The 15025-nt window shown below is 45.9% G+C and overlaps 1 protein-coding gene across 4 annotated transcripts in view; it reads right to left on the bottom strand.

The window, feature by feature from the left end:
* ENAH (ENAH actin regulator) overlaps nt 1–15025 on the bottom strand; it is a 110943-nt gene that overhangs the window by 25831 nt on the left and 70087 nt on the right. For all 4 annotated transcript variants that reach the window (XM_075595500.1, XM_075595501.1, XM_075595503.1 and 1 more), the window contains one exon: nt 2193–2277. In XM_075595500.1, coding sequence (XP_075451615.1) covers nt 2193–2277 — 85 coding nt within the window. The remainder of the gene's footprint in view (nt 1–2192; nt 2278–15025) is intronic.

The raw sequence follows: 15025 nt of genomic DNA, 5'->3' as shown, positions 1-15025 counted from the left end.
AATTTCAATTCAGCAGATCAGGCCTCAAACTTGTCCAAACTTCTATAAAGGTCAGTTATAATTATCGATCAAACTATTCCTCCAAATCACGGACCTGAACACGTTGCTTTCTGTTGGGTCACAACTAATTACAATGAATGTTTACTCATCTAGGCATTAAATGTGCAAACTAAAAAATATATTAGTATGAAGGCTAATTTTTGCATTACACGAGCAGCAGTATAAGTGGTTTATTACATAGTATACTTTAAATCTACTGTAATACAGGCAAAGTAAAAAATATGCTAAAAACCGTGATATTGCCTGTTTTTCCAACCAATGAATAAAATCAATAACATTTTTTTTTTTTTAAAGGTTAACATTATGGTCACCACAACAGATTTAAGTGCAAGACGACCAGTTATTGGTAGCTTCTACACTGGAGACCTCTTCTGCTTGTTTTCACAACACAAATGGCATTACAAAGTAACTACCGGCACAATAATTCATACATTGTGGTAATTGAATATAGCAAAGAAATGAAACATTTGTAATGTGAAACCAAGGCAGCAATATAGCAGTTACAGTCATGAACTACCAAGGTCAATCACGGGGAATAAATAATGGAATCTGTTCTAATTATACACCTGGAGAAATGAAACAAGAGCAGAAAATCATATTAACTAGTAGTGACTCTGAACAAAATGTGGCTTTTCCAATAACTTACCTTTGTTACAAAGAAATTTAAATATTGTTAAAGAAGAATTTCCTCTTGCCCGTTCTTTGTTTTACTAAATGCAGCAGTTTTATGTTTACTTCAATGCAATTAGCCAAGCGGCCGATCGATCAGTTCTCCCGTGATCGATCTGTAAAGATCCTGCTTCCCAGAGCGCACAATATGGCCGCCTATTTCAAGAGAGTAAGGCTAAGGCCCCGCTCCCAGAGTCAGCGCACCTGCGCTGCTGACAGGCGGTGCGCTGAGATACACAGACCGCGATCTGCGGTCTGTAGGGAGCGGGAGCCGGAGCTGGAGGTGGGCGGGAGGTGGGAGGTTTGATCGGGAGGTGGGCGGGAGGTGGGAGGTTTGATCGGGAGGTGGGCGGGAGGTGGGAGGTTTGACAGGGAGGGGGGGCGTGGCTTGAGCGGAGGGACCCGCTACTCTCCCCCCCCCCTCCCTCCACGGACTCGGGCTGGAGCTGGAAGGTAAGTTTAAACACACACACGCAGGCACTCATTCATACACGCGCACACGCACACACGCGCACACACACACACAGGCAGGCACTCACGCACTCATACACACACACACACACAGACAGAGGCAGGCACTCGGGCACACACACACACAGACACAGACAGGCACTCACGCACTCAGACACATACACACACAGACAGGCACGCACGCACTCAGACACACACACAGAGAAAGGCACTCACCTGCTTTCACTCCACACTCCTCCCCGCTCCCCGAAGCCTCTCCTCCTCCCGCAGCCTCCCCTCCCCATTGGCTCACAGCCACACACGTCACGCGTCAAAGCTAGAAAACACCATTCTCTGGTGTCTCCAGCGGCTGACGCGCTACAGCGTGTAGTGCTCTGTGCAGCCAGGGGGGACCGGGACCGGCTCGCGAGGATTCCCCTGCTGGTGGGGAACTCGCGACCCGCCGCCCGCGCCAACGAGCGCAGCGGGACCGAGGCCTTAGTGCTGTGGCTTCCTAAATAGTTGCTACAGCACCCCAAGGAAGCTTCATACATTAAAAAGTAATTACAAAGGCCAGAGAGCGAAATACATGCAGTATTATCTAACACTACACAACTAAAACCAGAAATGTCATTTGAATGAAAGTCTGCCTTAAGGTTTAATGTAGATTGTAAACTCTCATTACCTTTTGATGTCATTTATGCAATTCTATTCCCCGTTGTAACTCGCTTGGGGAGTATGTTGGTGCTTAATAAACTAGAATATGGACTAATCAAATATTTTGAATCTGAATGTTTATACTACGCAAGAAACACAATTAAAAAAAAAAAAAAAAAAAATTTTTTAAAAGCCCTTCCCCCCCATAAGTTTAACATTTGTCTTAAAGTTACAACTGTGAAAAATGTATGTTAACATTGAATTTGCACTGAACCTATAGCTTCTGTAGCATGAATGCTCACATACTAGGAACGAAACAAAGATGATAGATTATTACATGAACTTTTGAAGCATACCTTCGCTGCATCTCCAATTCTTCCTGTGATGGGCCATTTGGCACTTGAATGGGTATATGTGAATTCTGTCGAGACAATGTTGGACCTATAAATGGATCAAAACATAGATATGAAAATATACCTCCTGTTATAGTTTAACCAAATAGAGCAAATATTCCCCCCCCCCCCCCCCCCCCCGACTTGTAGAACAAACAAAAACACCAGTAACAAAAAACAGATTAAAAGTACAAACGTAGATTTTACACACAATGAAGCTAGTAAACAAACATTTGAATAGGTAATCAAACCAGAAATCCATGACAACTACAGGTTATTGACCTTACACAATCAATGGACACGCTTTTATGGAACACTGATGCCAACAGATAAGTAGAATAACTCACCTAAAAAAAACACTGGGAATAAAAAGGGAAAGGAAAATATTGAGAACTGAAATTCCAGGAATGATGCAATATAAAAAAAAATAAAACAGTTGTAAATGATCTAACTACAAGACCTTATCCCTTATGTTTACAAGGCATCGTTAGGCATTCCAGCAGCAAAAAGCTTAACGCGCCAAATATCATAATTCGTTTGTTTAAAATGGGCAACATTTTTTCCCCAAACACTATCATTGCAATTGGCTTCTGTAAAGATTTGATCCTCCTCCCCCTCAATGTAAATGTTTCCATTATTTGCGTCTTTGTAAAAAGGTTTTTATTCATTTCGGGACCATTCATTTCAAATGTTATCTAATCATTTTTGTTCTGTCCCATTATCTTGTTAAACTAATAATTTGGTCATCATTAGCCAAACAAAACAGATTATACAAGGAGATGTCATGCACATTCAATAGCTTACAGTCATATCAAAAGATTTGATAAAGATCATTCAAAAAAACAAAACAAAAGAGAGAGAAAAAAAAGAGACAGAGAAAGAGCGAGAGACAGACAGACAAAGAGAGAGAGAAAAGAGAGAAAGCGAGAGAGAAAGAGCGAGAGAGAAAAACAAAGAGAGAAAAAAAAACAAAGAGCGAGAGAGAAAAAAAGAGACAGACAGAGACAGACAGAGAAAAAAAGGAGAGAGAGAGAGAGAGAGAGAGAGAGAGACGGAGACAGAGAGAGACAGAGAGAGAGAGACAGACAGAGAGACAGAGAGACACAGAGAGAGAGAGAGAGAGAGAGAGAGAGAGAGAGAGAGAGAGAGAGAGAGAGAGAGAGAGAGAGAGAGAGAGAGAAAGAGAGAGAAAAAGAGAGAGAGCGAGAGAGAAAAAGAGCGAGAGAGAAAAAGAGCGAGAGAGAAAAAGAGCAAGAGAGAAAAAGAGCAAGAGAGAAAAAGAGCGAGAGAGAAAAAGAGCAAGAGAAAAAAAGAGCAAGAGAGAGAAGTAAGAGAGAGAACCAGATTCAAAGGCAGAAATGTGTATTAGAGGACACACAACACACATAACTTACTCACATGTAAGTAATTAAAAGTAGGCTCCTCACAGCACCGAATGAGAGCTGTGCCGACCGACGATCAGTGTCTCTGGAACTCACAGCTGTGAGTTCCTATTGGTTGACAGCTCGCAGCACCGGATGTGAAGAGATGCAAAAGCTCAACAGCTAATCAGCCTGAGAGTGTCTTGCGTGCAGCCACCTGCACCAACGCCAAAACGGGGTCAACCTCACTTGTGCCTCTAAACGCTAGACCACTTCCAGCTGTTTAGGGTCAGGGGGTTCCACAGTCCATGTGCTTGATACTGTAATAGTAGTGACGACCTCAACCGGTTTCGCATCTGATGAAGCACTTCTCGTCTGAAACCGGTTGAGATCGTCACTACTATTACGGTATCAAGCACATTGACTGTGGAACCCCCTGACCCTAAACAGCTGGAAGTGATCTAGCGTTTGGAGGCACAAGTGAGGTTAACCCCGTTTTGGCGTTGGTGCAGGCGGCTGCACGCAGGACACTCTCAGAGGCTGATTAGCTGTTGAGGTTTTGCATCTCTTCACATCCGGGTGCTGCGAGCTGCCAACCAATAGAAACCCACGGCTGTGAGTTCCAGAGACACTGTGATTGTCTGTCAGCGCAGCTCTCATTCGGTGCTGAGAGGAGCCTGCTTTTAATTACTTACATGTGAGTAAGTTATGTATGTTTGTGTGTCCTATACTACACATTTCTGCTTTGGAATCTGGTGCGCTTTGTTTTTTCTCTATTTGTTGAAGATGCTGCGAAGGACATTTTAGAGGGAGAGCGGAGCTACCTCTGTGGCAACAGCAGCACGGATTCGGCTTTTAACCCTTTCATTACCTGGAACAGTTTGGCGATAGGGACATACATATTATATACATATAGTTTAAAAATGGTGTCCAAAACTTCACTTGTACAAATATCAAGGAATAGAGATCTCGTCTAGATGGTACCTGGTCTCAAAAATATTACATGTAATGTTTCCTACAGTTTCCAACACTTGTTGGAGGAATTGCGGGGAGGTTGGCACAATGTTATGTAGCCGTGTCCCCGTGCCCCGTCCCCCCCATACCGGGTGCAGGGAAGGCTGTTGTGGCTGCCAGGCGTGCTATAGAGAGGTGTCGGGTGCCGGCGGGATGACAGGCGGACGCGGCACAGGAGGCTGATGCAGCTGCGTGCAGGGAGAGGGCGCTCCGTTGGTCATGCGGCGCATCCGGCTAGCGGGGGCCGCCATGACAAGACGCGCATGCGCATAAAGGGTGCCTGACGTATCGGCGGTGAGCAGGAAGCTGGCACATGCGCAGTGCCATAGACCAGCGTTGGCCATGTTGGGTAAGGCTACGCTTATAGTGCCGGTGACAGCAGGCTGTGGTTGCTGGAAAAATCAAATTGAGATGACTTCCAGCGATCGCGACTAAGCTGTCGCTCTGCGCTTACTATAAGCGCACGCGACGGCGGCAATGCATTTGTTTTGACGCAACGTCGTGTCGCAGGCACTATAAGCGCAGCCTAATGCTCCGCAGGGAAACTACATATCCCAGGATCAAAAAACAAAAGAACAGGGCGCACAACGCACATAGTGATGTATGGTTTAAAAAGTGAATTTATATTCAGAAGTAAATAGTTCTGCGTAACTACATATCCCAGGATCCCCTGGGGCACCCCGATCGAGTGGGCAGTGTTAGCCAATAGGGCTGTTAGGATCTCTAGAGGGGATTTCGCTACATTTGGTGCGCTAGCAGCGCGAGGCAGCAGTCGGACCAGGGATGCAGAAGGGAAAGGTAGGTTCTGAGTGCCTGTGACACTCAGACTAGGCCAGAGAACCCCTTTAAGCTCCAACTCAACAATAGATTGTTGCTGCTACAGGGAAGCCCATAGCTAGGGACATTCCCCAGTAGCTGCATATACTCAGGTTATATCATTGGTGAGACGCCACGCAATGATTGCGGCCTGCGGTCTGGGATCAGACCACCACAACGTTATCAGAGACTCTTAAAAGGTGGGATCCTCCAAACGGAGTCCATCCAACGCAGAGGCGGACGCCATCGTGGAGGACCACGTCGCTGGATAAGACGGATCCTCATTGCTAAGTTGGCCGCACCGAGTACTGGAGTACTCGGCAGGTACCTCAACAAAGTGCACCAACAGCTCACGGGGTAGCGCTACTCCCTACACTTTAGGGTGGGCCTGGACATTGGGAAAGGGACATCAGGTTATTGGTGCCTAGCACCCCATGTACTTTGGGACACTCACTGGCGGTACTGGGCTGGGTGTTCACTAGACGGTGTGGTGGTGTTATGTTATATGCGCTGTCAGTAAAAGTTGTTATTATATACTGTGTGTTTACTATTACGATTGGTTCCTATGAGGGTCTCCTGCCACTACGCTGGGATCCCTCACAGGTGGAGGCGCTGCACCGAGACGATAATTATACCACCCCAGGCTCCCAGGGGCAAAGGCTTAGGCCCTCTGTGAGCCAAACGCAGTACCAGTAGTCTCTTTAAGTCAGGGGGAAAGAGGGCTACAGTTACATAAATGATGGACGTGTTCAATAAGATCACAGGCCTGGGTTCAATTATTCAAGATTTATGAAATATTAAAAAGTAAGAATTCTCCAGGAAACTTGCATTGTTCTTTTCAATATGGCCATCCCGCATACTACCAAAAATGCCCGATCCCCAATCTATATATATATATATATATATATATACAGGCATACCCCGCATTAGCGTACGCAATGGGACCGAAGCATGTATGTAAAGTGAAAATGTACTTAAAGTGAAGCACTACCTTTTCCCCACTTATCGATGCATGTACTGTACTGCAATCATCACATACGTGCATAACTGATGTAAATAACGCATTTGTAACAGGCTCTATAGTCTCCCCGCTTGTGCACAGCTTCGGTACAGGTAGGGAGCTGGTATTGCTGTTCAGGACGTGACGACAGGCGCATGCGTGAGATGCAGTTTGCCTATTGGGCGATATGTACTTACTCGCGAGTGTACTTAAAGTGAGTGTCCTTAAACCGGGGTGTGTGTGTGTGTGTGTGTGTGTGTGTGTGTGTGTGTGTGTGTGTGTGTGTGTGTGTGTGTGTGTGTGTGTGTGTGTGTGTGTGTGTGTGTGTGTGTGTGTGTGTGTGTGTGTGTGTGTGTGTATGTATATATATATATATATATAACTGAAAGTTTGGTTGTGTGGGGGTTTGTGAGGTTGCGGCGGCTCACGCTGTGATTGGCGGGGTGGGGTCACGTTACAAACACACACATCCTCACCTTCACAGGCTCCTCACACAGCGTGCCCCTCTGACCGAGAGACACACGCAGTGCACCCACAGAATTTTCTACTCCTTACCGAGCGCCGCCAGCCGCTTCAACCCCCAGCCGCACACCTACAGCCACACCTCACACCCTACACCCAGCCTGCCGGCTCGCCTCCACTCCTACCCCCGCCGGATCACAATGTCCACCCGTCTCACCTACAGCCGTACTGCCGCCTCACACCGGGCCGCCGCCGGCCCCCCGCATCACCGCCACCCCCCCTCCAGCCGCACCATCACTCCTTCACCCCGCCGCCACACAACCTACACCCTGGACCGCCGCATCACCTACAGCCGCATCCCCGCCGGATCACACCGTCCACCCACTCCACCGCCTCCCCTCCGGCCGCACCGCACCATCACTCCCTCCACCCGCCCCGCCGCCTCACCTACAGCCGCAACACCGCCGGATCACAGCGTCCACCCGCACCGCTGCCTCCCCTCTGCAGCAGGTATGGGGGACAGAGGGGGGGGGGAGACATGCAGGGGGGTGAGAGATAACCCAACCCACCCAGTCACTAACCCACTCACCCAGTCACTAACCCACCCACTCACCGAGCTCTGAAGAGGAGGGGGGGGGGGAATTGGAGATATGAAGGGGGGGGGCCTGAGATAAGGGCAGGAAAACAGAGCTGTGAATGGGGGGGAATGGAGCTGTTAAGGGGAGGGGACCTTCAGCTCTGAAAGGGGGAGGGGAAATCGCACATGTCAACGCGGGGGGAACACAGCTGTGAAGGGGGGGCCAGGAGCTGTGAAGGGGAGGGGAACAGAGCTGTGAATGGGGGGTGGGGGGGTGGAGTGAAAAGGGGGAGAGAGAGAGCAATGGGGAGAGAGAGAGAGGGGGAGCGGAGATAGGGGGTGAGCAGAGAGAGAGAGGTGGAGCGGGAAAATTCTATCCCGGGCAACGCCGGGTATATCAGCTAGTCTCTCATATTCGCTAAATGGACCATAGCTAACTAACCATTGCAGGCAAGCGCAAGCCTCACAAAGAGACTATTTTTAAGTAAGTGAATGTTATGTTAATGAGAAAACGCTCCAGTATTCTTAATGGTACCAAAGACATATTTGGGTATATTTAGACCCCTTGATAAATTCAATTTTACTCCCAGCCCTCAGATGAGGACCATAATGACCCAGTGCTCGCTATACAACAGAATGTGTATGTTGTGCTGGAGTTCATGTGTATATACAGATAATATGAAACAGTTTGTGTATTGTAACGAATTGTATAACTGGAAAACTTTAACGTACCGATATAAAGTGGATCATGCTACCCTTCCCTCCCTTTTTATGCTGTATCCCTTTCCCATTTATTTTTTCCCCTCAATTTAAAAAAAATAAATAAATAAAAAATGGTGTTATTCCCTTACATTTAACATATGGAACATGCCACAGGTTTAAGGTCACTTTGGTCCTTGGGATTGCCCATTTAAGTGAAACAGGTATAAAATGACATTCATTTAAAATATGCACACAAAAAATAAAAGAAGTACAAAAACAATTGGCAAATAAATGTGCATAATCAGTTTCCAGATAATGTATAGCTATAGTAAATGTAATCTCCCTGTAATCAGTCATATAAATATATCTTAGCCTCCATTTTGGAATAGGGCCGTCACTGACTGCCCATCTGCCAGCAAAGAAAAGATGCGGAACATACAGTAGGAACACTTCCTTAGGTCAAAGCCACTGCCCTTTGTGTTTACCCACCAACCCTCTGATCCCTAAGGCTGCGCTTATAGTGCCGGCGACAGCGCGTCAAAACAAATGCATGGTGCAACGGCTTGGTCGCAATCGCTGGAAGTCATCTCAATTTGATTTTTCCAGCAACCATAGCCTGACGTCACCGGCACTATAAGTGTAGCCTTAGAGTGGGGAAATGTGACATCAGCTAACAAACCGCTTATTCTTGGCCAAAAACTTAGAAAAACAGTCAGCTTGCAGTCAGTCTTGCTTTCAATATGTATTACAATGCAAGGTAAACAAGGTTTTACATAAGCAGTTGCAATGGTCATTTCATTGAGAGGTGGTGAAAAGCAAAAAATAATTGAAGTGTTCTCATACAAGTTGGGAGATTTGAAGATGTATGGATTACTGGCGATATTGCAGACTTAATTTAAAAAAAGTCTATACAGTCTTAAGGCAGATAGTCAACAATTACATTTAGTTTATTTACTTTTCTGAGAAGGATAAATGTTAATTGACATCCCCAATGTTTGAATGCAGCAGTGAAGATTAGGTATGATTTACATGACCTTTGAGATCAATGAGTTTATGTGGCAAGCAGACAGATTCATGGTAACTGTGTTTGGGCACAAAAAGGGTATGCCTCACAGCATTTATTGCAGCACAAGTGTCCCAATTACTGCTTTTACCCCCTAGGTGCCAGAGGGGCCTGCAATGCTTTGTAGGGGTACACACACACACACACACACACACACACACACACACACACACACACACACACGACCTGGTTCAGAGACAAGTGTATGCTTTAACGGCTATTATACGGACTAATATCAGAGACTGGAGCAAATCGAGCGATCAGATCTCAAAAACGCAAGCGGTTTACTAATTAGACCATCCACATAGCACAGCTGATTGAAATAAACAGACCAAACGTATCTTTACAAGTTTACATATACAGAAGGATTATGGCTGTGCCCATATAAATATATATATATATAAATAAATGAGTTCTTCAGTATTAGGTGATACCTTTTTTATTGGACTAACAATTTATGTCATAGGACAAGCTTTCCAGAGGAGAACTCTCGAAAGCTTGTCCTATGACAAATTGTTAGTCCAATAAAAAAAGGTATCACCCAATACTGAAGAACTCATTTATTCTGATAGATTATATACACACACACACACACACACACACACACACACACACACACACACACACACACACACGTGTGTATGTGTCTGCCTATGTATGTAGGGCTGTGTGTGTGTCTACTGGAAGATTTTATTTTGTCCCCCATCAGATTTGGGGATATACAAATATCAGATAAATCAGGTGCCAATTTGATCTATTAAGCTTTCAGTACAATTTCTTTTTGCCATCACATTTGATAACTCTGCTGCTGTTTGCAGCAGTTTATCAGAACAGAAACTTTGATATATAGCTCCAACATGGGGAACTGGCTGATGGGGCTACAGCCCCCTCAAATAATTTGGAAGGTCAAGCACGCACAAGCCGTTGAGCTAAAAAAAAATAAAATAAAAAAACTAGCCCACGATAAGAGAAATGTAGTACAGGTCATGTAAATCAAAAACACAGAACCCCAGCAAGCTCTTTTTGGGAACCCCCGAGCCCCCACAAAATATATATGTGTCAAAATGGAGTGCTATTGAGCGTGGCATATGTATACAACAGACAGAGAAGCCCAATGCTACATCCAACATGACAGAAACACATAGTAAAATACTTATATATTCTCCTTCCCAGATTTTAAGCCCACCCCTCCCCACTTCCCTAGCTTGCAAGTCCTTTCAATCTGCTGGATATAGACCCACTGTGGTCTTTCTCCCTCCTAATAGAGGTAAATGAGAATTTTAATCCTAATAGAGGTATATTAGTATTTTATCTGGTAGTGTTAGGCCTTGCGAACAGGTGTCTGCCTTGTCGCGGCTCCCAAGCTTACAACGCTTTGGCCAAAGGGTTAAACTAAATTACCCTATTTCAAGAGAATATATAAGTATTTTACTGTGTGTTTCTGTCATGTTGGATGTAGCATTGGGCTTCTCTGTCGTCTGTTGCATGTAAATGTATCCAAAAATTCAGGTTATCAGGGTTTTCGAAGCATCGGGAAAGTGTGTCAAGCAGCAGGCATATAAAGGAGTGTTTAAAACCAGAGACAGAACATGAAACACATACAGAGCTCAGTGCACATCCAGTGAAACTTATACACGGTACAGTGCCTAAATATATATGTATAGATATCTATTAAATAAAATGGTCTTTTAGTTTAACAGTGTTATAAGCCCCTGAGCCACTACATGGCAGACCACATCTCAAGGGTCCCTAACACTAATCAAAATTCTTAATAACCCGTGCATTACCAGGAAGAATGATTTATAATAAATCTGTCAAAATTAGTTGCATAGTTCTAAGTCTGATTGAAGCTTTTATTAACCTGTACATTACCAGGAAAAGCACTCTGTATTAGATTTGTCACAATCATACGGCAAGCAAGCAAGTTCCCCAGAGAGTGGGAGATGCTATGGAGTGAGCTTTTAACCATTTTAATATGAGCTTGCAGGTGTCTTGTATGTTATATAAAGGAGTGTACAGATGTAGCAAGACTTGCTGTCCTCAGCGCTACAGAAGAACAAGCAGAAGTCTGCGGCGCTGGAGACAGTGTCCGACGCAACAGATGCAGGAGGTCCCTGCTTCCGAATGGGACCACAGCAGAGTGAATCCTTCGGAAAACAGTAAGTCTTGCTACATGTGTACAACACAGCATGGCTTGGGAAGAGACCTGGACATATATTGCAAACTAATAGCTTTCCCTGTTATCAATTAGATCAATGAGATAGGGACTGTAAATCTTTAACTTCATTAGAAGAAAAGTTACAGCCAGCTGCAACTGGAAAGGCCAAGGACATCTATGTTCTCTAGGGCATTGGTGGGCAACAAGCAGCCCTGCTGGTTGCTCCGCAAGCCCCCTCTCTCACAAGTAAAGGTCCAGCCGACATGGTTTGAGCTTGTCCCCACCCCATACACTGTTTACAGACATAATACTCTTCTCCTGTGCCAATTACTAGCTCCCAATGTAAGAAAAGGACCGTATTCATCTGCCTGCAATGAACAGCTTAGCAGAGGGGGCGAAAATCCTACTCGTGACTACAATATCCCTTCTGCCTGTGCAATATATTTATTTAATATTTCACTGTATCATGTTGCCCACCACTGTTCTAGGGCTATGTGACAGCTTGTGTAGGACCCCTTCGTATTACTGACTAATTAAACAATTCCCATAGGTTTAATATGCAAACCGAATTATAGAGGTGAACAATATCCAAGTGTGACTTAATTACCCATAACTATGTATTAAGATACATTACCACTTAGGGGGTGAAAAAAACCTTGTTACGTTCATAACTACTATAACGAAACATGGATTCAAAAAAGAGAGGAAAAAGTGTCAGACAAAAAGCGTATAGTAGGAAGATATCTTTAAAGAGAAGCAATAATGTTTTTCAAATGTAACGGAGCTTTTGCAGAGCCTCTGTAAGAGTCTTGTAATACATGGATAGGTTTGTACAGTCTCAGAAGATAGAGTGTTCAATATTTCATTTCTAAAGTTTTACCCAAAATACTAACGGATATAGATTTTTGGTAAATGCACATGTATTTTCTTTGCCGACAGTAATCACATCAAGTCTAATACATTCTCCAAAAACATTAAAGCATCAACATGTTTGTTTTTCTGTCAAGGACCACACCCTATTGAAGCGTCTATTTTATGGATTACTGTTCCTCTATTACTATACTCCCTGCTCTCTAACAATAAACCAGGCGCACCAAAGTATGAACTGAAATAAAGCCTTTGAAGTATTTACCTTACATGCATTGCAAAATCTAAAAGTAGTAATGAAACAAGATGCGCAGATACTTACATGCAAATATGTGAGCATTATCCCGTTTGTGACAACATAGATACCTCCACATCCCATTAGTACCATTGTGATAAGAAGAGTCCACAACAGTCTCAGCAGGATCTTCAGAGTGCATGAAAATGACCATTTTGAAAATATCTAATTCACCAATTTCAACAAATCATGATTTGCAGCAGCCCAGGTGTCTCTTGCAAGACAGGTTGCTCTTCTCTCATGCGGCTTATTGTTTACAGTATGTTAAGGCGGCTTTAATTCTTACTGCAGCATGCATTTCCTGAAGATATTTAATTATTTATGCTCCTATATCTATAAGCCTCCCTAGCAGCACTCTACCCAATACAACAGCTAATGTAAATATCAACATTACAGAGAAAGAAAAATAAAGCATTTCAGCATATTATCTCTATTACTTTAATTTTGCAAGTATTGATTCGTTAACCTCCAATAAAAGAATGCAGTGTCCTAGGACAGATCCATTAGGGAGAATATCAGTATGGTGCATAACTTAGAGCAGGAGCGCTCAACTCCAGTTCTCACGCGCCCCCCCCCCCCCCCCTCATCTTCACCTGTGCTGAAGCAGGGATATCCTGAAAACCTGACCTGCTGGAGTTGAGCACCCCTGACTTAGACTAAGTGACAACACACACGTTCAACATTAATTTTGTTTTTTGGGAAATTAGTTTATTTTAAAGATTACATTAATGTTCTAAAACAATAGGATGTTTTTCCTTAGTGATTTCCTTAGAGAAATGACTACTGCATAATAATAAATCTACTGCAGAGTGACGGTGCCTCCATGTAAAATAGACTTCACTGTTACTATGTGTGTTTATGACACACGGGGGGAGGAAAGACACTGGGGGGGGGGGGGGGAAGAGACACTGGGGGGAGGAGGAGAGACACTGGGGGGGGGGGGAGAGAAGGAGAGACACTGGGGGGGGGAGAAGGAGAGACACTGGGGCGGGAGAAGGAGAGACACTGGGGGGGGGAGGAGACACTGGGGGGGGGGAGAGACACTGGGGGGGAGAAGGAGAGACACTGGGGGGGGAGAAGGAGAGACACTGGGGGGGAGAAGGAGAGACACTGGGGGGGGGAGAAGGAGAGACACTGGGGGGGGAGGAGAGGCACTGGGGGGGGAGGAGAGGCACTGGGGGGGAGGAGGAGAGACACGGGGGAGGAGGAGAAGGAGGAGGAGAGACACTGGGGAGGAGAGACAAGGGGGGAGGAGGAGATACACGGGGGGGAGGAGGAGAGACACGGGGGGGAGGAGAGACACGGGGGGGAGGAGGAGAGACACTGGTGGGGAGGAGGAGAGACACTGGGGGGGGAGGAGGAGACACACTGGGGGGGAGGAGAGACACTGGGGGGGGAGGAGGAGAGACACTGGGGGGGAGGAGGAGAGACACTGGTGGGGAGGAGGAGAGACACTGGGGGGGGAGGAGGAGAGACACTGGGGGGGAGGAGGAGAGACACTGGGGGGGAGGAGGAGAGACACTGGGGGGGAGGGGGAGAGACGGGGGAGGGGGAGAGAGACGGGGGGAGGGGGAGAGACACGGGGGGAGGGGGAGAGACACGGGAGGAGGGGGAGAGATACTGGGGGAGGGAGAGAGATACTGGGGGAGGGGGAGAGATACTGGGTTGAGGGGGAGAGACACGGGGGGAGGGGGAGAGATACTGGGGGAGGGGGAGAGACACTGGGGAGGGGGAGAGACACGGGGGAGGGGGAGAGACACTGGGGTGGGAGGAGGAGAGACACTGGGGGGGGGAGGAGAGACACTGGGGGGGGAGGAGGAGAGACACGGGGGGGGAGGAGGAGAGACACTGGGGGGGGGGAGGAGGAGAGACACTGGGGGGGGGGAGGAGAGACACTGGGGGAGGAGGAGAGACACTGGGGGGAGGAGAGACACTGGGGGGAGGAGAGACACTGGGGGGGAGAGAGGGGGAACAGGGAGATGCTGGGGGGAAAAAAGAGAAACAAAGGTTAGAGAATTACACTAGGGAAAATAAGAGCATTAAAGCGGGAAGAGGATATTGGAGGCAACACATGGATAAGGGGAATCACATTAGGGAAAGGAACGAAGATGACATGGGAAAAGGAAAGAAAAGCGGGTTGGGGAAGAGAGACAAGAGGCGGAGGAGGATAAAAAGACACTAGAAATAAGAGGCATGACGGGGCAAAGTAGACTCAATTATGTCGTTCTATTGGCTGTCTCGCACAGCATCATTAACTTGCAAGTTAACCCTTCCCCTATTGAGGCACTATCGCATTTCAAAGAATTTGGCTAGCAGAAACATTAACATGGTTATTCATTAGAAAGACTTTATAATCTTTAACTGTCATTTGTAATAAAACATTTATATAATCTTGTACCTATAGCAGTCCTTTAGTTCTAGTTAGTAATTTCAGTGCCATTATTAGCCCAACAGCTAAAAGTGTAATTCTATCAGATAAGAT

The sequence above is a fragment of the Ascaphus truei genome, chromosome 4 (assembly GCF_040206685.1).
Source record: "Ascaphus truei isolate aAscTru1 chromosome 4, aAscTru1.hap1, whole genome shotgun sequence".
In the NCBI taxonomy this organism is placed as follows: Eukaryota; Metazoa; Chordata; class Amphibia; order Anura; family Ascaphidae; genus Ascaphus; species Ascaphus truei.
The sequence above is the reverse complement of the archived record's forward strand: the minus strand, read 5'-3'. Positions and strand labels throughout refer to the sequence as shown.